Here is a 25,191-nt window from a genome sequence, read left to right as displayed (position 1 = left end):
TGATGATAGGGATGTGAGTTTCAGAGGGCTCCCTCGCCTCTAAGGACACTAAACCCACCCAGCAAACTAAGGGTGATGCAAGTTCTGTTTTAGGGTGGATTTCCCCCTGAAACACATCAGTGTGAAGCCAAAACAAACTCCTGCTGATGGTTTGCCTCTTGCCTCCGGTCTCTCTGGCCTGCTTCTAGACAGCAGCCGAGGGACCCTCACCACACAGAGGAGGAGCGGAGGAGTCCTCTGGCCCTCCCACTGGCTATAAGACCAGAGGCAGACGGAAACACTCAGACAGCAGGCACACGTGGAGCAAAGAGGCTGAGAAGGAGAGAGGGGTGAGAGAGAGAGAGAGAGAGAGAGAAAGAGAGACCAGTAGAGAGCAAGAGAGAGTCAAACTGCTGCCACAGACTGGGAGTAGTTTTTGCAACTGGAATCGAAACAGACAAATATAGAAACAAAGGACCGAGACAGAGGTTGAGAGAAGGAAAAGAGGACAAATAAAGCGCGTGACTTCAACATGCCATTATAAATCAGCTTTCTGTCAAAGGATTAACTCAAAGAGGAACTGACATTTGGGATGTGAAGTGCTTTCGTATAAACTAAGAGAAAAAAAACAGAAGGACCTGGAACCTGCAGCTCCGAGGTCAAGTCACTCTCAGTTGCTGACTTAGGATCAACCTGCTGATCTTTTAAACCAAGACTGACTCAGCCTTGTTGGGGCTATATCTGACTTGCGTGGCTTGCCAAAGTTTGCAAAGTGACGGGGATAAAGTAACACTCTGAGCGTTGGACACCTTTAGGGAGTGGCATCAACAGAAACTTTGCGGTAACTTTGCAGAAACGCCACAAGCTCAACCTCAAGAAGACGCTTCTCCGGGATTGATCAGTAGCTGTCAGACTTGTCGCAATTATTACGATGACATTTGCCATGCTTCGCACAGCACCTCCTGCAGGCCGCTTCTTATACGGCGACATCGCCCTCCTCTCCGAAGACGACGACGAAAATGGGAGCGAAGGGTCCGGCTCTGAGGACCGTAACAACTCTAACTTCCGCCTGTCCTCCTCGTCCCCGTCTGCTTTTCACATCAAGGTGAACAGGAAGAGGAAGATATGCGCGGGAATAGGCCCTGGAGGAGTAGGGGTAGGTGTAGGTATAGGGGCCATGGGAGGGAGGCTCATCCCCCAGGGCTCAGGTCCCCCTACAGAGATTCGCCAGAGGACCGCAGCCAACGCACGGGAGAGAGATCGCACCAATTCTGTCAACACAGCATTCACAGCGCTGCGCACACTCATCCCCACCGAGCCTGCAGACAGGTACAGAGCAGCATGACTCAAACTGTGTCATGACATTTGGTCTGATGCACAAGTACGTTCCTAGAGAAAAATGGTTTCCATCTGGGAACTAAAATTGGTGAAAAACAGTCCCTGATGTAGCTCTGGATAACATTTAATCACAGTTGAGTGACTTAAAAAAAAAAAAAAAAAACGGGCCTGTAAACCTACTGTATTTAATTATGAGTTGATATTTCCTATGAGACTCCAGAGGGGAACAAATATTTGACATCTCACATCATTGTCTTCTTCCTGCACCTTGTTTTCATATAATATATACTGTAATGTGCAACAGAGCTGTGCAACTATATGGTCCATTTTTAGAAAAAATATATTTTTGTGAACTTTGTAAACATTTCATTCTCATTAATGCCACGAATCTCTCTCTGACTTGATGATTAGGAAGCTGTCGAAGATCGAGACGCTACGTTTGGCCAGCAGCTACATCAGTCATCTGGGGAACGTCTTGCTCCTGGGCGAGGGTCTTCATGACGGACAGCCGTGCCACGCTCCCTCACCACCGTTCTTCCATGTTAACTCCTCCCCGCCCCGAGGATCTGACCAATCAACTCAGCCCAAGCACATCTGTACTTTCTGCCTCAGCAACCAGAGGAAATTGGTGAGCAGAAAACTATAGGTCAGAAATCAATAAATAAGAAAAGAAAATAGACTATTCCAAAAGAAGACTAACGACAGAGAAGTATTTTTATTTTACCTGAGCAGTAATGATAACTTCATTCCTGTGGCTATTCTTGTAACATTACAGACACACGGTTTAAACTGTTTATTTCTGGATTTAAAAAATATTAAATGACCCAGATTTAGCCACAGGAAAATAGAGTGACGCTTCTTGCGTAAAACTGAGCAGTGCCTTAGGGTCAGTTTGGTGTTTAAAGCTGACCTGAGATCTGTGACTGCGCCTATAAATCTGATTGGCCCTGAGGGATTTTTAAAAGCAGAACCTCTTTAAAGTCCTCTGCTGGGGTGAATGACTGTGTGTTATTGTGCTGTTGGGGGTTTAGTTTAACTTGAGCAGGTGGCTTGAAAGTTCAAGGTGGTTTCTGAAACTCGCTGGACATTACAGTGAGTAGACGAGATTGTTTTTGTCTCAGAGGAGCACAGAGAGAGCTGAGCAGAGAGGTGGGTCTAATGGTGCAGCCCTTTCCACCGAAACACTAACAAAATGTACACAACTGCTGCGTAAAAACCACCTAACCCCAACTGTGGTGTTTTTTTTTTCTTTTTCTTTTGTAAAAAATATGAATTTAAAGTTTACAGGGGTATTTATGCAGCGAGTGAGATTTATGACCGGGAGCCTATGAAATCCATCCAAAACCATGTGTATAATTTCAAGAATGCATTGACGTCAGTCAGAATATGAGACGGTTTTAATCATAACTTCTTAACAACTGACCCGCGATACACAGGTTGGTAAGTGGCAATGAGTTTGTTCGCTGAAACGTGATGTCACAACGCCAATGCAGGTATTTGTTCACACTTGGTAGTATGAAGACCATATCATTTTATTCTAGTTTATCTCAACGCAGCAGAGAGTTGAGAAAACAAAACAAAACAAAATGAATAAATATTTTTTGTACATTACAAAGGTAAAATCTGACTTCTCATTTCAGTGACAAACCTTTTTTTTTTTTTTTTTTTTTTTAGCACTTCCTCCGCTGTACAGTTGCTCCACTGTCGGTCTACACCTTAATAGAGATACAGAAAGGGAGAACTTGGTCCAGTGTGAGTTTCAGCTCACATTTGATTGATTCAACACAGGAAATAGACATAATCAAGAACACTCTCGGCATAAGAAAGTCGTCAGTCTGATGGGAAACAACAGGGAACGGAGAATTGACATCAGCTGACTGAAATCAAATTAATACGAGTCGAGTCCCACTCTGACTTCAACAACAGAAGATGATAGAGAGGTGACGTCCACTCAACTTTCCCCCTCTAACCCATAGCCGCTGCCCATTTAGCAGGATTTATGGGTAAGGAGCTGACATCTGGCAGACTCCCCCGTTACCCCAGCAGTGTGTGAAAGCTAATACCCTCCTCAGTGTCTAAACCCAGAGACCCTTTAGCTGAGGGATAACCTGAGTCTCAGCAGTGTGTCTCCCCCTCCCTCCTGCCTCCCCTCTGAACCTCTGTGAGTGAAAGCCTAGACGTCCTTGGTGTCTAACCCAGACACCCTGGGCTCGGAGATAACTAGTCTGAAACCTGCCTCGCTCTCTCTCCTTTGTCTCCGTTCCCGTTTGCTTCTGTCTCTCCTCCCTGACTTCCTGATTTTTATTGTTCATTTACATTTAGTTTCATTTTTTCCTTCTTTAACTCTTTCCCCCAAGCTTCTCCCATTCCCTCCTCCACCCCCCCGGCCCCCCAGCTCTCTGTATATCGATCAGCCTGGTGGAGGTCAGAGCTGTCAGTAGGAGCTGTGTAATACTATCTGCTGCTGTCAACTCACTGCTGCACATGCATGACTGATCTGTAAATGCATGCTGGGTAGAGAACAATTTTGAAACTTTCTCATGTCAAAAATATCAAACACAGACACTCAGAGTGAGTCTGTGTTCCTTACCGTCAGCCACATTATTGTTTCGTTTGCTCCATGTCACACGAGCCGCATGATGCCAAATATGCATTTTTGCTGTTTTTCCCCCCCGAGTTGCACTGCAGAAGACAAGTTAGATAAAGATTGAAAACTTCAACTTATATGTGGTTCGTGCAAAGTCTGGATGACAGTGAAGCATATAGTGCAGAGGAATGAGTTATATCAGGTTTTGAATATGCAAACAGTATTTGTTTGGTCAGTTTCTTTGATGTTTTGGTCAAGGGATTTATTAATAGTAGGAAAAATATATAATATCACCAAGCATGTCCTGTATTAACTTAACAATAACAAGTAAACATGGATAATTAATGAATTGTGCTGTTGTGCTATTTGAATGGATAATACTTCAGTTGTGTACTGAATGCACAATGGTGAATGAAACTGATATTATTGCCCTGAAAGTTATTTAAAGGTGGAAAATCTGACGGTTTATGTTCACCTGGCATTTCAGTGGTTAAGTGTGATTGGCAGAACCTGAGAGCATTTCACTTTCCCTGGAAAAGTGGCTGTACAGGGCGTTTAAGTGGACTAAGGAGCAGAGTCAGAGCTGGTGATTACAGAGAGGAAGCGATTGTGAAGGTAAAACGAGACCTTGTGTCCTGAGCTCTCTCTTTGTATGTTTTTATGGTCATTGAGGTTCATCACAGCTGTCAGGTCTGCTTAGGGCCAGCCGCTGCAATTACATTCATTTCCAATGTGGGAGAGGGTGAAAGTGAGAAAAGTATACGCTCATTTCCTCTGATTATGTGTGTATACAGTATAACCATTTCAAAACAAGCAGTTCTGTTAGTAATGACCACTACACAGAGAAGGTTAAAGAAGTGCATATTGCATATTCAGTGGAATACTAATGCGAGTTCATTATCTGCAGAGCTTTAATGCACAAGATTGATGACATACATCCAGGGATGTAAAGTTTATTATCTTTTCATGGCAGGGAGATTTTCTAGATGGTGGAAAAATATTTTTAGTTGATATTGATGTTTAAAAACCAAAAAAAAAAAAAGTGAAACACTTCTTTAGAACAGTTTTCGAGGAATTGGAGGAGCATCCATTAAAAAATTTTCAGTGTGAGCTACAGTATTAGATATTTTTTTCCCAAACGAAGACTATTTGATTGCTGCGTCGCTGTGTGTTTCAGTGCATTTAGCTTCAGTCAACTCTCCTTTTCCCACGTACAGTGATATAGTGTACAACATTTGTACTTGCCATCTTTTGATCAGAAGCCAAGATATTCCTTCAACCACATATATCATGATGCATTTTGACCTTTCATAAAAAACAGCTCCGAGGTGAAGCACCAGCAGTTTGGCATGGACAAACTGGAGCGCAGCCCTCGCTTACCGGTGCCTTTGATATACCGTAAAAAAACAAAAAAAACAGGGGGACACTCCTGGTGGTTACATCTGTAAATGAGATGTACAGGGCTTTAGCATAAAGGATTGAGGTGAGCTGAGGGCTGTTTAAATCCCTGTGCTGTCTGTGTGATTGATGCAGATATCCTGTGTTAGGCCTCTCCGCCTCTGCCGATCAGTGCTGAACTGTCAGGTGCGTGAAGTCGAGCTGCAGCATTGCACACTTGCAGCTTTCTTAACTATCACATCTTTATTATCTCCAGTCTACGTTTGCAGGAAGGGACCGCTAACGATCCTCGAACTTGTTGTGCCAGTTGTGCATCTACAGTTATATTTTGTTCATTTGTGCTTAGCGTGCAGTAGGTGAACGCAGCCCAGAGCTACTGAATTATACAGACAAAGTTTATTCAGTAATTCTCAGATACGATTCAAAAACAGAGAGGATTTTTTCAACTGTGCTAATCTGTCTACTTTGTCGTCTTTAGGCCATAGTGCTTGAAGCATTTTTACAGCTTCCCTCACAACTGTGGCTTATTTCTTTTGGCCTGAAACAGGGAGAGGGTCAATTTAATTCAATGGCAAACATAAACAGAGCTGGTGATTCATCTGCCAGTAACAGCACTAATGCTGAACTTTTTCCTTTGAAGCTGGATATGACAAGTCCAAACTTTTTCCAATATTTAAAATTTCAAAAAGCTCTTTTGATTTGATGAGCTGACTTGATTTGATCAAAAGAGGATTTATACGTTTGGAAACAAAATAAAAATATGGCAAAAAATATAACGACTATGATACTTGGAGTGGTTGCTATAAATAGCTCATTAGCCCTTTGAGATGATTAAATCAAGTTGAGTTAACAAGCATTTTAAGAGAAAAAGCTGTATATTTTATTTTTTACAAATGAAAAAGAAATGTGTGATTTTAGTCAAACAGCAAATATAACAGATGATGTACTGCTCCTAATGTCACTGACAGTTTTAATTTACATCTGAGCGACTGTAAAACCTTTTATGTGATGCTTTGTGTGCGACTGGAAAGCAGGGTGGATGGAAAGACAGTGGCACTAAAACTGCACCATGCAACTGGAAACTGACTTATCTCTACCAGTATGTGTGTGTGTGCGTCTATGTGTGTGCGTCTATGCGTATCTGACCGAAAATGAGCACTTTTGGTGGCTGGGTCTACGATATGTATATGTATATAAGGGAGAAAATTAGAGAGAATTTGTCCTTGCTCATATACGGTGAACATACACACACACACACACACACACACACACACACACATACACACTGGCTGGCTCTCTGTGTCTGGAAGTCATTGGCAGTGCAGAGCGGAGCAACAAATGAGCTAATTGTTCTGTAAATGATTTATCCTCTGCTGAGGCCTGTACAGCCAGTGTTTAATTCAGCTGCTGCTATTAGAAACACATTGACGTTGGACTTTGATGGTGATGTTAAAGAAGCCTGGAAACCGCTCTCTGTGAAACGCCCTCCCAGCCTGCACACACACTCACACCCACACAAGCGACACATACACACACACACACACACTCACACACATGCGGGTGCACACACACTCGCATGCATGCACGACCACAGAAACACTGACACACGGGGGTACAGTGCATCACACTCGCAGGCTTTTATCAAAAAGCATTTCACCCCGTTTCTGTTTTTTCTAGCCCTTACAGCCAGACGGCAGTTCATTGCTTCTGACTAGACACCCAGAAAAACCTCATATATGATTACTCAGTTAAGGAGCCCTGGATCACGACTGTGCTTTCAACACTTTCTAAACTAATGGTGTGCAGGAAGTTGTGGAAACAGAGACGGAGAAGGAGAGAAAGAGAAATAGCCAACGACTCAGTGGGATAATCAACTTTGCTATTTATCCTCCGGTTTGGACAGTTGGTTTTCGACTGTGCCGAAACTACACTTTGCGTCTTTATAGAGATCAAATGAAGCGTGCATCTTAAGAGAGCTTAAACGCATGAATAGGACGTGCACGCTAATGACTGCGGTTTTTACAGTCATTTGGATATTAGTCTATTTTCACTGGAAAAAAGCATTACGTCACTTGTGTGCATGAGGCAGACATTTCAAGGTCATAGATGAAAACTAAATTACCCTCATTTATTGATAATGCCGGTGCTGACTTGGAGTTAATGTCTTGCGCCTCCTGAGCGAGAGCTTCGCCTGCTTTGCTTCTCCTTTCAAACTATGCTAATGAGGTGTATCCAAGGTGGCTAAATATACTGCAGCCAGTTTTCAAATATATTCTAACCCACGATCAGCGTGTGTCAGTGTATGTGAGCCTGGCTTTGTGTATGACTGTGTGACTTCATGCATGGATCCGTCTGTATTTTTTCAGTACAGATGGAAGCAGTTAAAGCTTAATTTAACACCAACAGAAGAAGTCGGATCAGATAACTAACAAAATCTATTAGCAAAACTATCACTCTGTTGTCATTTGGTCTCTAGGGAGAGGGTTGCTTACAGAGCAAATTAAAGCAAAACTACAGAAAGCTGAGCCAGGCAAAGAGCACAACTTTAAGAGATCCACAACACTGAGAAAAGCAGTGATGGCTGTTTAAATAGTGCAGTTTCTTAAAACAATATCTACTGAAACTAATGACTTATTGGCTGTTTCATGGTGCAGATCTCAGCACTGATGATAAAGTACATAATGTAGCAGAATTAAGTCATCTGAGACCAGTGAAAATGAAGCTGAACTTGTTCTGGACTCATTATAGCGGATTATTAAAATGTTAGAATAATTAAATACATGTGTGCCCGCCCGGTGCAAACTGCATCTGATTAGGCCATCTAAGATAAATCAAGTGTTTTTCAGAAGTCATCAGGATGCTTATTAGCAAACCACAGTGAACATGGACATAGTACATGTCTGATGTATCCAAGCCACATAATGGCTGCATGTGGCTGAAGCAGTGTGTTAGTTAGCGTATTTAAATGTCTGGTGCGTTATTTATTGCACCATTTAAATGTATGTGTATAATCTTTCAATCGATGATCATTTATGAGGCTAATTACGGCTTCTATTAGTCACCCGAGGCACTGACGCATATTCACATATTTTCGCTCGATAAAATAAAGGGATATTACCAGTTTTCGTTTCATGGTTGAATACCAATCGTCTTATATGATTGTCGGGGCCGGTGCCCAAGTGGAATTATTTTTTTTCCAACCAGTCATTCCTCTCCCCGCGCAGCCAGAAACTAAATTAGATGTTTGTATTTGACAGAGCGGCTTAACACAGGAAAAGAGAAAGAGAGAGCGAGATTGCATGGAAAATCCACGGTTACAGGTACAGGAACAGCTCAGATTGAGTTTTTAGAAAAACAATATTAAAGTTTGAGTTTGTGGAGTTAACAAGATGCTATTCATAGGGTGTTTACTATCTCTACATTAAAGTTAAGACATGCTGTTCTCACCTTGATAAAACAATAATATTGTGCCAGTGTGGTAATATCATCATATTGTATCTAAAGTAAACATCGTCAGGTAATCATATTAGTGTCGGACAAATCACCCCCCTGGGAAGTCAATGGTATGTCAGTGTGTGTGTGTGTGTGTGTGTGTGTGTGTGTGTAGGGGGGTGTTTGGAGAAAGAAAGAAAGAGAGAGCAGAGATGTCATCCGACCATGCCCTATTAGTCTTCAGGAGGATTGTTTTGACTACCAGACCAGCCTTAAAGCCCCCGTCCTCCTGTTTTGACTGAAGCAGCTACGCTCCAGCTGAGCCGCCCTCACCAGCTCCAGCTGTGCTCCTTTAAACTCTCGCCGGGTGCTCGCAGAGAGACGGGGGCTGATTTCATGGTAATTTCATGTAATTTGGTAAAATTATCCAATTGTCATGCAGAGTCTTCGAGTGAGATGTTGTCATGTACCCCCCGTTCTATCTAACTCTCTGACCTGCATGCAGCGCTTTTATTTCCACTGATAAATACCTACAATTTTCCACAGTGCTTTCCAACAAACACCAGAGAGCATGGCTGCACACTTGTGTCTTCCAGCTGTTGGTTTTACAGTTATTGTTCGTAGAGAGCACAATAACAGCAATGCCACAGCAAGCGCCAAACATTTTCTAAGCTCTGTTTGCAATCATTTACTTACTCACAATTTAGAAAGACAATTCCATGCAAATTATGTGTCAGATGGCAAAACGATACAGAGGTCATTTAGGCTTCCAGACACTGCTCTGGCAGCTGAGATGTACTTTTGTCTCCCTGCCTGTGAATGATGCTTTAATGCTCTCGCTCAGTGATCATTGACCGTCCACTACTACCGCACTCTTTTGTGGAATAATTTGAGTGTGAAATACGCAGTCCTGTTCCCACAGGCATTACACCTACCTGCATGCAACCTATTTGTCAGTTACCTAACAAACATATAGTTCTTGCAGCCTGGATTATTTTCCCAGGCTGTATTTTATTATTTTTTTCTAGTGAGGAACTGCACTGCACTTTTGCACATGTTCAAGTGGAGGTGAACGGGGGTGGATGGATACCGTCATCCTGTGTCCCACAGGTGGTGGAGGGAACAAAGAACTTTGATTAAGGTTGGAAAAAGAGTGGAGTTTTGATTCAGCGCTGATCAGTGAGTTAAGTTTGTGTCTTGTGTGTCGAGTCACTTTTGGCTTCATTTTATGAATCTAACCATTTTGATTTAAGGTACATTCAGTGTCAACATTTCGCAAGTTGATAGATTTGTTGATATCACAGATATGAAGAGGGTGGTGTGATGTTCTTTAGATAATGAATGTTTCTAGGAGACAGCATTTCAAACTAAGTCACAATAACTCTCATTTAACACTTGCAAATTGTAAACACAGTACAGAGCAGACTATACACTGTGAATAGTTGATGACACAGACCATCGCAAGGCTGCAATTAAAGCTGGGTCAACTGCGCTGGTGTTTTTTATGCTATTTGATTCATTCATGTATAAGACATATTGCTGCCACTGTGACTGTGGCAGCTACAGTACAGGGTCACATCATCTGTTTGGCTCTCTTTGAAAAAAATCCCAGGAACTAATAATAAAAAACACACGGTCAAATAATAAAATATGAGATAGCCGACCATATAATGGTGCATATGTAGATAATAGCAATTGAATAATGAGCCACTGCTCTCAGTCCAGCTGGAGGAGGGATTGACAATAACAGTTCCCGTGTCTCCTCGCACTCACCACAGTCAGTGGGCGGACCGATTCCTGTCCAAATCCTATGATCTCACGCTCTCATTACAGCCTGATACCCTTCCAAACACCTACCCACCTTTGTTGATGTCAGTCAAACGGATTTTTTCCAAACACCTACATCTTGTGCACGGTCTGAGAGGAAATGTGTAACAGGTGTTCGGCTGATGAGAGGAAGGCGAGGGGTGGGTGGGGGCGGTAGAGGGGTTTAGTCGAGACGATATGGGAGAGGGAGAGGGGGGGGAGAGAAAAGTCAGAGGAGGACAGGAGTGTAGAGGAGTTAAGCCACAGTCTGGTGAGAGTTTTCCCCCAGCAGCTTTGGGCGCAGGATGAAATGCATCTCAATCAGTGGTGTGTTCAATAAAATCCGTCGACTGCTGCGAAAGAAAGCCAGTGGTGGATGGTCTGAGGAGTGAGCGGAGCAGAGGTTAGGTGAGGAGGGAAAATGTGATGTTATTTTCCTGGCCAGATAGAGGAGGTCTCCTCACCAGCCAGGAAATCAAGACTCTGCTGTTCTGATACCACAGATAAATGAGAAGCATATCATCGTACAGGGCTGTCACAGTCACACTGAGGCTCACAAGGTCAGTGTTTAAAGACTGTGAAAAAAAAAGAAAAAAGTACAACCTTCGTGTGACCACAGTCAACAACGTGTGCATGATGCAGCCACGCTTAATTTACTACGTACAAAACCACAACAATTTACTGTCTGCGGTCTCACCCACCTGCTCAGCAGAGTTAAACCGAGAAAGAGGGGAAAAACTGACCCACATCTCTGGTTATCGGTTTGAAATGAGCACATAAGGTTGTGTATTTATGTCTTGAAGTCTTGAGTTCATGAAACTGGAACAGGGTGGTTTCAAATTAAACACACATAGTTTGATTAAGGTTAGAGCATGAGTGTTTTAAATGAGTGTTACTTTACTGAAGGATAAGTCCAGTTTGTTCTCAGCTTTCTCTGCTAATAAGGTATATATATAAGACTGATTGGAGACGAAACTACAGTATGGCCATCACTAAATTCATGCACACACGCACTCACACGTCGCCTGAAGGGAAAGAGAATAAAGGACTTTCAGTACAGACAGGCCAGTGGCATCGATCCTCGTCGCACGAAGCGAATAAACGTGTTTTCCAGAAGGTTGAACTACTCCTTCATATTAACGTAGACGTTGAACCTTCAGTGACGTGAAATATTGTTTCTCTCTCTTGCAGAACAAAGACAGAGACAGGAAGACGGCCATCAGAAGCTAACAGTGAGGACGCGCACACAACACACCCGTCCTCCCTGGATAAAATGCTCGTCACCTTGACAGCGATTTTTACAGTTACTGCAACTTGAAGAATTACAGACTTGTGATGCGTTTCGAGGACTATCGAAGGACTTCCATAGCACTTCCAGGACTTTTCAAGGAGCTTTATGAAGCATTTCCTTTTCTTGACTTTTTTTTTTATATTGCTTTACAGAAACTCTAAATTTTGTGTTTTCAAATATGATTGAAACACTTCTGAAAAGTTTAACCATGCTTTTAAAGGGCTTTTGCATTCTTATCACCACCATGAGGAACCTTATCAGAGACCTTTTACTGTACTGACTCAGTGACTCTTTGTTCAGAGTCAAAGGAACTTACGGCACATCATCGAAAAAACACACAAAACCTATGGAAGACAAATTTGTATTCATCAAAAGCTGTGTGTTATTAATGTGTAAACTGAAATATAAATGTATATTTATGTGACATAACATTATATAATGAAACTATGTTATTTAACAGGCATATGGCATTCTTGATAAATAATGAGGGTGGGTTGAAGGTACAGAGCGTTGCCTATCGACACAGTTCAAGGCATCGGAGAAAAAAAAAACATGCTGGAGTCTTTGTGGTATTGGTTATTTCTAATAATCATTTCTGAACGTTAATGCTGGAAAATAACTCAAGATGACCAATAAATTTTTTGTATATCTGGAAGTAGATTTCATTCATACGTTGGTGGTATTTTGAGCAGATTGCACTCTCTAATCCAGCCCACGCAGTTCCAACAGACATTATAAAAAGTTTCCACTGAGAAGATATCCTGTGTCGTACAGATACCCTAAAACCAAATGGTATTTTTTATCATTCTTCTGCTCTTCAGGAAGCAAAGGGAGACATAATCTTGAAAGTTTCAAATAAATTCCCGTCTCCAAAGAAGCAGCGCAGCGAGCAGAAACGGAAGATCCACAGCGACTACACCTGTTGCTCACATCATCCTTATTCCTACTCTTTCCTTTTCTTTTACCCTCTTCTTTCTTTCTCTCTTCTCTCTCTCACACACACACTGTCTCTTTCTTGCTTTCTTTCGTCTCTTCTGGGGCACCCGGATCAGAGCAGACAGAGACAGAGAGGGGTAGAAGATGGGGCGGAAAAGAGGGGTTTGAGGAGCAGAGGAAAGGCGAGCACAAGAGAGAAGAGAGGGGGGGGGGGGAGAAAAGAGAGCAGAATTGAATCTGCAGGTATGGCTCCTTGGACATCTGCCTGTGTCCCCTCACTGTCCTCTTCTTTACCTTTCCACATGCTCTTTCTCTCTTCTCCTCCTCTGCTCTTCCTCTCTTTTCCCTGGAGTGCCACTGGCCAGAGTCTGGTTTGTGATGGTTTTCCAGCGTGTTCAGCCACGCACCACTCACCCCAGTCTCTATCTATCTATCTATCTATCTATCTATCTATCTATCTATCTATCTATCTATCTATCTATCTATCTATCTATCTATCTATCTATCTATCTATCTATCTATCTATCTATCTATCTATCTATCTATCTATCTATCTATCTATCTATCTCCCCCAAAATCTGTCCATTGTCTTCATGGAAACCAATCAGGGCATTCAGTGCTGTCCACCCTTTTTTAAACATATTGCCACTTTTCTTTTTACTATATAAGTTTTTTTTCTCTTTCTTCCTCTGCCTGTCTTTTACACCTGACCACCAGTTAAAATAGCTGAATTAGTTACAGTGGTTTTTCACTCTTCAGGTCCTGCAGCAAATCTTTGAAATGCAAATCCCAAAGAAAACCAAAGCTGCACCTGGAAATGTTGCGGCTGATGTGGGACAGACACTAGTGCTGAATTCTCCTCATAGTTATCACAGGTATTCTTACCAAAACTCCTTTGGAAAGCTCAGATCTATTACAGTAATGCAGTTTATACCCAGTCTATGCTGCTCTGGCCCGGGATTATAAAACCACATAACAGCAGCATTTCTCAAGCTATTTTCCACCATTAAGAGAGATGTAAATGAGCCGTTCTTTTAATGGGGACTAGTCCTGTTGCTGCACCGGTTTGGTGTTTCCAAATTACTTTTTAACAATGCTAACAAGCAGTTTCTGCAACCGAGGTGCCAATTATGGAGCTTTTTCCTACAATGTGACAAGTGTCTGGTGAGGAAAAACAACCAACAAAAATTAAAACGTCACTTCATCACACTGCCAAAACACAGTTTTTAGTGGAAGGGGCAGTGAAAAACAAAGCTGATTTATTGTGTGTGTAATCTCACAAACACCCCAACACTATAAACAGCAGTGAATGCTCGCCGTCATTCTCCAGTTAATGTGTCCTAAGAGTGATGTCATGTAGAGGACACTTACTTCAGTGATATAATTCGTGAAAGGTGACGAAAGGGGAAAAGGTGCAGATTTAAGTTTGGGACTAAAGACAGCGTGAAAAATGTAGTTTCACGGCATTCAATAGGAAGTCTCACAAAAAGAAAATACAGTCGCCGTCAAATCATGAAGTAAAGATAGTTAGCAAAATCCTTCCTGCAGAATCGCTTATACCAACGGCTGAATGCAGTTTTGGCATATTATTCTTTAAATGCCCTTTAAACTCAAGTGCCAGAGCTGGTTTTTCCTCCCAAAAGGTAACACAGGGAAACAAAAGACTCAATCTCAGGGCACGGCTTTAGTGTAAGTGGTCCCTGCTGCTCACCGGTTCCTGAGACAAAGATTTTAAAAGCGCTGTGCGTCTTGTTTAAAAGATCTTAGTCCTGTTATGAGCCGATGAGACGTAGATAATCTTACTGTTGAGGGTTTTTTTTAAAGGAAGCAATAGCTTTGAAAAAGTGTGTGTCTAGTGTGTCCTAATGACTTCTGGTCCAGTTAGTCTGAGAGTCTGATCTCTCTAGCAGGCCGTCTGTCTGAGCAGCGGAGGGGGGGGTGGGGGGGACTGGTTCCTCGGTTCCTCCCACACAGACCAGATCAGGTTCCCCCTACGCCTACACACACACACACACACACAATTTAGCACACACACAGATGACCATTTACACACTCGTATGCCAATGAACTTATGCATGCATGTGCAGTCACACACTCTTCTCGTGCACACGCTTAGCAGAAGGATCTGTGATATAGCTTAGCTGTCTAATGATCTCTGTATTTTACATTGATGAAAACAGATCAGCTGAGAGGGCAGACTGCTGTGGCGTATTTAAGTGGGCGGTTTTGGACGAAGGTGAACCGGAGGTTGGACGATCCACCGGCTCATATTGTCAGTATAATGGTCTCTGATGAAGATGCCCCCATGGAAATCTGGCATGTGAACGCCAATAGCCGGAGTAATAAAAAGCAGCTTTTAACCTGCCATGTGCACAGTCTCAGGTGGTATCAGTGCCACAATGTTGTTCAGGGATGAGTTAGATAAAACTGTAACTGTCTGCAGTATAAAAAAAACTCACATTTCAGCACACATCTCAGTGTTGAACACATCTTTGGTGTTTTGGAATGAAAAACATGCTGCAATCTTCTAAAAAGACGTACTGTTGAGAGCTTTATAAGGTTATCATGAATAAGAAATGATAATATCTATCTATACATATATAACATATATAAAGCGATAAAGTATAAAGCATATAAAAAATGATTGATATTCAACCTCTTTTGGTCAGATTCTGACCCGGGTGTTTGTGGTTTGGCAGGTGAGGCCCCGGGGCCACAGACAAGAAAGATGTCCTGGCACTAACAATGTTTCCTGCAGAACAAGCAGATACAGCGAGGCAGTGCTAGGCCAGTGTGCCCACATGAGGACAGGTGGGCTCGCTGCAGCTGTATGACTTTATTTACTAACTTTTACTTACTAACAGAACATTAAAAGACTAAAGAAGGTTTGCACATAAGTGGTAAAGCTAGATTAATTTCATGGCACAAACCAAAATGACACCCTACTAGACGACATGGTACAAACAGCCTGTGTATTCTGTAACATCCCAGTGCATAGTAAAGGCCAAAACACAAAAAGCACAAACATTATTACACTTAAACTCAATAATCTCTAGCTCCATTTAGCTCTAACTTTGTGCAAACTCCCGAAGAAGACATTTGGCCCCTAAACAGCTGAATGCTCCACAATGGTCACCAGCTAGTCAGTCACTTTGTCTGCAATGTTGTTGTTGTTTTAAGTTACATGCATGATGAGTCATCCAAAACAAAATTGTGAATTGTACAGTCAAAACAATAAGGTGAAATATGATAAACTGAGGTCACATCAGAGGGGAACACTCTGGGCCTTCAGTGAAGGCCTAAGAACAAAGACTGAAATATTGTTTGTACTCCTAATGAATTAGCCTATTATTTATCTAATTAGTGAAGAAGACTTTCTTTTTTAGGAAATACTTAAAATTATCTAGATAAAGGTTGACCACCACCCAGTTTACCAGGATTAGTGCAAGTACAGTAGCTCGCTCTATAATCTACAGGGATTGGTTGTTTTTCAATCCCAATAAAGCGCCCTTGTCCAGCAAGGGATTCAATAATTTGAGTTGCTTGATTTGACACCTGCTGCCTGTCACTGTTTCTCTAAAAATGCAGAGAGAGACCATTGCACACACACACTGGTGAAGTTTTACTACAGTAATAGGCCTACATATTCAGGTAGAGTGTAGCTGGCGCCACTAGCTGCTGCTCTCAGGTCTCTTTCACTGTTTTTAACTAATTTCTTGCGCCTCTATCTGCCTCTATCTGATCTCTGCCTCACTATGATGTTTTTTTTTTTTTTTGCTATGTTCAATCTCGCTGTGTGTGTTTGGAGTAACGTTAACTTCAGCCTACCTGTTCCTGCTCCTCAGTCCTCACCTGTGGCAGCAGCTCCTCTCTCTTGTCTTTCACCGCCAACAATGTGGATTAATCAGCTGTTTTTATGGATGCCAGCCAGCGAAGGTTCAATGTGGTCGACTCCAAACCAATACAACTCGTCCGGTCTTCAACTCGTCGTCCCTCAAAGATCTCCCGACGGAAAAAAGAGGACCACAGCATTTTGTGTTAGCCGCTAGCCACCACAACAACAACAACAACGCCATCTTCGGACTATTCAACATCCGCTCCCTGACGATTAAAGCTCATCTCCTCCACAATATGCCGACATAAGGTGAGTTAGATGTAGGCTACTGTGTTTTACAGAAACGTGACAACAACCTAAAAACTTTTTACAGCTGAATATTAGCTATCTGCTGCTGCTAGGTTTGTTTATATCCGTCAAATCTCGTGTCTCTGGCAGGAAGGAGGGAAATCTCGCGATATTTTGATAAGATCGCTGCAGATGTTTCAGAAAAAGCAGAGTGTCTTTAGTTGACTGCTTCATGGGCACAGGTTGCTGGTTGTTGACTGTGCTGGTCTCGTGATTGATTTTAAGTTGATCTTTGTTCAATTTTGTGTCTTAATCTTCCTACATTTAAATTTATGTTGTGTATTGCAGTGTCGAGGCACACAAGGCAATATAAAATGGATAAATTTCATTTAATATGCTGGACTTCCATGTGACTTAGAGCTCTGGCTATTGTTTTTATTGCTTTGTTTGATTGTTTATTGCTATGTGTGGTCCCATGGTCCTAATGAAGGCCCAGAGTCTGGGGCTATGGTTCGCCACTGCATTGCATACATCGGTCTGAGCTATTATTAATAGAGTATGAATAAAAAATAATAATATAATGCAGTTTAAAATAGGTTAACATCCTCTGAAGTGGTTGGCCATATATCCATATATATCTGCCTCTATAGGCCCACTCCTCACTCTGCAGGCTCAGAAACTGCTGAGTAAGAAACTAAGAATAAATCATGGAAACCAACCAGCAGTAGTTTTTGCAAATAAGTAGATGTTTTTAAAATAAGTGGCTACACCGGCTCCCGGAGCTTCTCTTAAAAGCATAAACAAGTCATTTCTGCATTTCTCAACTGTCATAACATGAAAATCAGTCAAGGAGACAGGAGCACTTCCTGTTTTTTTTCCAACTCATCCATGTTTTTGCGCTCATATGGTACCCAGCTGAATAAGGTCTATTAATTAAGGATGGATAGGTAGCAGTGCTTTTCCTGAGGCATGACCTCCTGTTGACATTGGAGCTGAAGTTTCCTCTGGTGTCCTCTCCTGCTCCGTAGGCCTGTTGGCCAACTTCCTGCCTCCACTCGAACTGTCTCAATAAAACATGAAGAACAAAGATATAAAAATGTGGAGGAAAGAGTGAAATGCACCTTTAGGAACATTAGTCTTTCTAATCCAACTGGGATCTGAGCTATGCAAACACACACACACACATACACACAACCCCACACACACACATACATGCATACACACATACACGGCAGGAGGCTAACTGCTCCAAGTGGGAGCTGTGCTGCTGAGGGCCGGATGAAAGGAAACACTAAAACTACAACGAGGGAAAGACAGGTGGCCAGTTTGGCAGCTCCGCACACTCATGCACACACACATACACACATACGCACGTACACACGTATGCATACAAACTCCTTCCTCCTCAAACCCCCTGTTGTGCACACCTGTGAAAGTGCCAAATCCTGGACTCTACCTCGTTCAGCTCCCCTGCTTTCTTCCTACCTCCCTTCACTCTCTCTATCTCTCCCTCCTCTCTCCCCCACGATGAATCTTTCTCTCTCTCTCCGTCTTTCCGACAGCTCTACTGTGTAAACATTCCTCTTGTAAGCTTGCAGCCTGCCTCTCCTTTAATTGCTTGTTAAAAAGACATTTCCTGCTGAAGACGATACCACCATGGAAGCCTGTGATTGTTCGATTGGGTGTGTGTGTGTGTGTGTGTGTGTGTGTGTGTGTGTGTGTGTGTGTGTGTGTGTGTGTGTGTGTGTGTGTGTGTGTGTGTGTGTGTGTGTGAACGAGTGAGTGTTTACTCCTGACAAGTACGTATGACAGTGAAGCTGCAGGGTCCACATGTGCGTCCATGTATGTGAATATTCATTGTCTCCAAGTCTTCAGCACTCGAATCATTCACCTGATTCTACATGCAAATAAAACGCCCTTGTGATTTACAGCAGAAAACTTGACTGTGGCAGCACTGTGTTCAAAAACAATGAAGACACACAACTGCAGGACACCAGAATTTCTCATCATCTGTAATGTTGTAAAGCTTGCATAATGTTTGGTCTCCCAATCACATCCTGAATTTCAAAGTCCAGTTGATTCTCCTCAGCTCCTCTTGACAGAACATGCTTTCATATGCCGAGGCTCGTGGGTGAGTTTGATCAGGCCAGGTAATGATTCGCTTCTCTCTTGAACTGACAATTGTTTCCCCATGATGCCTCTCCATTGTTATTCATCTGGTTTTCTCCTTTTAAAGTACAATTCTCACTGGTAGCTTATGCTATGACTGTCTAGACTCAGTATTTATGTCCGTCTGGAAAATATACCCTTATGAGCAAAGATGAGACCATCACTACAAAGGTCCAGAGGATGACTGGTGTCCCATCCTTAAAAAACATAATTTTTTTCAGTTGTTAATGAATGTTTTTAGGACTGTAACTACTATTAATTTCATTCTTGATTAGTCTGCTGATTATCTTCTCATTTCACTAACTCACCTTTTAGTCTATAAATTGAAGTGTAGCCCAGTGCAGTTTTCTAAAGTCCTATGTTGACAGTCAGAAATCAACATAATTATGTTTACTGTGATTAAAAAAAGGCTACTTTAAATAATTAAATAATTATCAAAATAGTTCAGCCAATTAGGTGTCCATCAATATACAAATCAATTACTCATCCATAATTTCTATCTAAAAAACCCAATTTAATAGGACTCAGTTAGAGTTACTGGTATTAAAGTAATAGTGAAACTGGTAAACATCGGTCTAGCATGCTGACATTAGCATTTAGCACACCATCATTGTGTCCAGTGGCAGATTTAGATATGAGCAACATTGGAAGCTGCTCGGGGAGGAATCTTGTCATGGCACTTACAAAAAAATGTTGTTACACTTGCATGATTGTTTTCTATCACTCATTTGTACATCATGTCAGTGACATCCCATCCCATACTTATGCTCATGTGTGTAGGCTACATTCTTGATTTGCATCAAGAAAAGATGTAATTGTCGCCAGACTTATAACTTGACACATCACACGGCTGTGTTGTTAAATGCTACGGCAGCTACTCCAGTAACAGTGTCAACATAGGTTAACTGATGGTTAAAGTCACCACACTATAATTGAAAGCGGTCCTTGGATATGTGTCCATCTTTTTCTGTTGGTGCTTATAGCAGCAATTACTCAAATGACCATTTTGAATACACAGTCTGGTATTAATGAGGTGGAAAGTCAGATAAAAGTGAGAGTGGGATAGGACAGGAAGACCTTGAAAAAGCAGAAAATGGAAGATAAATAAACACTAATCAGAAAATGGGCAAATGATTAAGTACCCAAGTGTTAGTTCTCATAGAGCTGATGTTGACACTGGCTGTTATCCCGTTGCCATAGTTTCACATGTGCAATATGGACAGGGGTCTCATATGTTTGAAATTGCATGGGAAAACAAAAGGACGCCAATTCTGGTTTTGAGCCAAACCAGAGCTGCGCCCAGCACAGGTGCAACTGAACCATTATGAAATAATGATGAAATAATAATAAAAACTCTAATTAACTGGGTCTGCACATTCAAATCTTGTCCAACACCAGTTTCCGAACAGCAACAGCTCTTTAAAGAAGAAGACCGCAAAGATATTTTGAATGATGAGAATATTTTACATACTATGTATGTTGAAATATTAGAAAGTGCTAAAGAGATTTACATTTGACATAACAGCTCTGTGCTATGCAGCGATGGAAAGCAGAGCCAGACCTTAACCAAGTACAGGCTCACTGACCGCCAGCTGACAATCAGTGGAGATGTATGAAATCTTAGCAACCAAAGGAAAACAGAATATCTGGTAACTGTTCAGCAGGCGATGTTGAGCTCTTCCTCCATTCCTGCATTAATCTGTCAACTGTGAGAAACACTGGATGACCTGCACAGATTTTTCTACTTGACCTGGGCTGGCGATAGATGAAGATTGAGATAGATGGAGGTTGAGACACACCCTTAGGTGCCTAAGCCGCACACACTGGGCTGCAAGTGCTGCAAGTGTTTCATCCTTTTACAGGCTGCGTGAATCAGGAGCCACTTTAGGTTTTATTGGGCTCTAAGCGGGCGGATACTGATCCAACTGTGAACATGTGCTGCTGCCCTCCCCAGAGTGGAAGCCCCAAACACCCATAGGATATGGGTTTTCTAGGAACAAGAAAAGAAAACAAACAAAAAAGAAAATAAATTCGAAAATAGCTGGTTTTACTCAACCATAAGTGATAATAATTTTGGTATTTGCAACCCAGCTTACTAAAAATGGGACTTTTGTGAGGAGAGTAGAGTAGAGTAGGGGAGAGGAGAGGAGGTTTGGGTGGGGCGAGAAGGAGGAGCAGGTACGCACTCCAGCAGTCTTCTCCTCTCTTCAGCTATAGAAATGCTAAAGAGAAAGGAGGAGAGGGTAAGAAAGGAAGAATAAGAGGAGAAGCCAAGCCTTCAGTCAGTAGCAGCTTGCCAGAGTGTTGCTTTGCTTCGCCAGGTCCCTGTGCTCTCTGCTCTGTCCTCTCCAATAAGACCCCTGGTTTAATGCTGGAAAATTCCCTCCAAGCTGTCAATCACCCCCTTTAATAAAAACAAAGTATAACATTGCGGTCTCACTCGCTCTCCGTTCCCCCTCGAGAATTAGAATGCGAGGTTTTGTCTGCGGAACTGTGAAAATCTCCTCTGCTTTTATTAGCAAAGCCCTGGTTCGACCGAAACTCTGGAAAAATCTGGCCACTCTCCGCTCTGCGTCTCCCATCTGGACTACATTAAAGCCAACCACCTGGACCCAAACCAAACCTGAAATGAAACTGGGGGTATTACAGAAAATAACTTCAGGATCTGCTGCACACACACACACACACACACACACACACACACACACACACACACACACACACACACACACATACAAAGATACATATCTTCCTTTATTCACTTGCACACAGATTTGCGTGCGTGCATGGTCCTGACATGGTTCATCCACCCTCCATGCTTAATCAGATTTCCTTGAGGAAAACTAGTCTTAACCTGTGTGATGGGATCTGATTTGACTGAGTGGATGGTTGGGTGTGTGTGTGTGTGTGTGTGTGTGTGTGTGTGTGTCTGTGTGTATTTTTCCTTAACTATCTGATGGACTAGTTGGGCGTTGACAAGCTGGCTAACATGGCTGACAGAATGAGCGATTGACTGGCTGACTTATGAGCGACACTTACTGACTGACTGAGTGGCAGCTGGCAACAGAGACTACGTGTGAGATTAATGAACTCTCTTTCTTTTACTGATGGTCCAAGCAAAACTCCTTTGAATTATGGGTTTTAGCCCAGAGCGAACTGAAAGCCACCATGTTGTCTTTACATTTTTAAAATAACTGCTCATCACAGGATATGAACCCTACCTTTTCAGCCATTAATCTGGATGAAACTGGATGACATACGCCTTCATTATGATGAGCATGGGCACTGTAGTTTATTCTAATCCCACATACAGCACTCTGCTGCTCCTTGTGATCAACAGAGCTCTAAATGGCCATTGACCCACCACTAAATACGTTCCCTCAATCAAAAACACATTTTCCTCTTGTTTGAAAAATATCTGTTAAAAATTACAGTGTCCAGCTGTTTATGACAAATTAATATATATATTTCTGACAAGTTTGAAGGATTTAGCCTATGGCTTTTGTTGCTCAAGAGCCACAGACAACCTGAAAGCAATGCGTGATATTGATGCTTTTGGTATGTCATTTTCTGACAGTAAGAAAAATCCTCCAAAAAACAATATCAGCCTTAGCACAAGGCCACTAGAAAGCAAATTAATATGGGGATGGTGAAAGTCAGCAAATGTTTTAAAAGTGTTTGCAATGATTTTCCTTTTACACTCTCACACAGTATTTGATACATAATTACAGGCGAAAACCATAGGCTGTAAATAAAGATGGATGTAGCTTCCATGACGTCACCCACAGGTTTCTGAGAAGCTGCTTTGAAACTCGGAGTGGGCTTCATGGCTGTCATGGCTGTCACCATGATTCCTGACTCTGCCTGACTCCCAGCTAATCCAAAAATGTGTAAAGAGGTGAGGCGTGTGAGGAGCTGAGACTTTGGTGCATGCCGGTTTAATAACTGTGGAAAGCATATGTTTCCATCAGCAACATTAGCACAACTGGGTGTCTCGCTCAAAGGTTGACCCATTTGCCAGCTAATATGCTAAGCTAACAAATCCAATACGGTGAGCAGAGACACCAAGACCTGCAAATTAGTGCTAACATACAAATTAAATAATAGTAGAATTGTACTCAACTCCAAAAACAAGAGTACAACGAAATGCATATTTTGTTTGTAGTAACTGCACAAGAAAGAAACCAAACTATCTATCCAATATTTGAATGAAAATTCCTCCAAAAGGCACAAACAAGTGAACAACACAGACAGGGACTGTAACTGCACCTACCTGACACTCAAAGCATCAACACCCTCAAATAATAAGTCTTACCCTAATAACATAACACATAAAAAGGTGTAGTTTTATAAGAATTCAGCTCGGTAGCCTATTGTTGTTATGAAGGAGGAAATTAGAGACTAAAAAAATTTTGTAGCAGGGTGTAAACTCTTTTATTTCTGCTATTAAGCTGGACATTTTGAAACAGGAGTCTATAGGGATTGACTTGCTTTTGGAGCCAGACTGAAGTGGTCATTTGAGGAACTGCAGATATTGGCAGCTCCATGTTGGCTTTATTTTACAGTCCAGGGGTTGTTGCTTGGCAAAAACACACTGGCTCATAGTGCTTTTTTAGTAATATGTGTGCAACATTTCAAAAGTTAAACATGTGATGAATTAGTATGAGAAAGTTATATGTGCTAGCATCCTCACATGATGACACTTGATTTGATATTGATCATTTGATTTTTATAGCTATTAATTAGTTACTAGATGTATGATTGTGGTCAACTGTTCAAAAATCTAATAACTGAACTCATATCTCACAACAGATGCTGAGATGACAGGTGCAGTGTACGTCAGGTGAAGCTGTTCCATCTCACCTTATTACAGACACATTGCCGAATGGAGAAGTAAAGTAGAGGATTGAGTATCTTAAGGCCTTGGTGGAGACACACACACACACTGCCAGCTGGTTGTTTTCCAAAACCACTCTAAGCCTCCTTAAATCACCAAGGTAAAGTGTTAGTAGAGGCAGAACAAAATGAAATGAAAATAAACATGGCAGAGCAACGTTTACAGCCCAGAACCCAGTATCACTCCCCTCGGTGGAAAACACACCATAAATTACTGCAGATCATTTTGTGGAATTTTGGAAAAAATTGTTCCGCACTCCAACAAAAAATTGGGCAGTTGATTTATATCAGCATTAAATGTGCGTGCATGTGAGTGCAGAGCGCAGTATGTGTGCGTGGTGGTGATTTGTGTGTGTTCCTGCTGGGTGTCCTTGTGTGCATCCATTTGTTTATGTAGAAGATTTGTCCTGGGTGTGTGTAAGAGCACAAGACAGGGTTTAAGCTGCGTGGAGTAACAACGCTGTGGCTTTTGACCATATGATTCTGTACATTTCTTGCTCTGCAGGCAGCTGGACGGCTTCCACCGCTCATAACAACAATATGTTCCATATGAATCCCACTCCTCACTACTGTCAACGTTTGGCTACGAACAGAAACCCGGCTGCACACATTTGTAATATCCTTCGACTGGTACTAGTCTGGAGCCAATAAAAAAGGGACAAGACAAAATCATCAATGTCAAGGCAATTCATTTTTTATTGTAGCTTCACCGAGCAGAGCGTTCTTTTGGGAGACAACAAATGTAAAACACAGCGTACAGTAACTGAACTCATTGCTAAGATGTACAAGCTACTGTTTGGTGCATTCAAAATGCTAGTGATGGACAGGATGTCAACAAAAAGCCAACTGTCAACTTTGTAATCCTTACTCAAAGAGGTAAAGAGATAAACATATGGATAAATGTAAGTTTGTTCAATGTCCTTTTAGCTCTGTTTTAGTCTCCATCGGCACTGCCTACTCTATGTTTACCAGCCGCTTGCTAACTTTGCATGACTGCTTGATAAACACTTCAAAGGCTCCATAGAACTGCAAAGTAGTTGATGATTTTCTGTGGGTTCATCACACAAACACGTAGTCATTTGACCCACTGTTGATATAAAAATGTCGATTTTTTTCCTCATACAAATCCCACTACTCATTCCTCACACGCTTTGAGCCTGAAAATCAATGTAGCTGATCCCTTACAGCAAGAAGAAATGGAGAGCAGTAGCATGAACACTTAAGCCAAAATATTCT

At 42.0% G+C, this 25,191-nt stretch overlaps 1 protein-coding gene across 1 annotated transcript; it reads left to right on the top strand.

Moving 5' to 3' along the window:
• Positions 1 to 283: 283 nt before the first annotated feature.
• On the top strand, positions 284 to 12,486 carry LOC146972431 (basic helix-loop-helix transcription factor scleraxis-like). Its single transcript, XM_085802646.1, has 3 exons — positions 284 to 1,308; positions 1,729 to 1,945; positions 11,732 to 12,486. The coding sequence occupies exons 1-3, from the start codon at positions 911 to 913 to the stop codon at positions 11,768 to 11,770; spliced, it is 654 nt and encodes a 217-aa protein (XP_085658772.1). The 5' UTR covers positions 284 to 910; the 3' UTR covers positions 11,771 to 12,486.
• Positions 12,487 to 25,191: the final 12,705 nt, after the last annotated feature.

Source organism: Trachurus japonicus, chromosome 16 (assembly GCF_045865225.1).
Source record: "Trachurus japonicus isolate A0001 chromosome 16, Traja_1.0".
Taxonomy (NCBI): domain Eukaryota; kingdom Metazoa; phylum Chordata; class Actinopteri; order Carangiformes; family Carangidae; genus Trachurus; species Trachurus japonicus.
The sequence above is the reverse complement of the archived record's forward strand: the minus strand, read 5'-3'. Positions and strand labels throughout refer to the sequence as shown.

Coding starts and splice junctions, on each gene's coding strand:
- LOC146972431 (XM_085802646.1), top strand. CDS start 911: ATGACATTTGCCATGCTTCGCACAGCACCTCCTGCAGGCCGCTTCTTA. Junction 1,309..1,728: donor CCCACCGAGCCTGCAGACAG/GTACAGAGCAGC, acceptor CTTGATGATTAG/GAAGCTGTCGAAGATCGAGA. Junction 1,946..11,731: donor TCAGCAACCAGAGGAAATTG/GTGAGCAGAAAA, acceptor TCTCTCTTGCAG/AACAAAGACAGAGACAGGAA.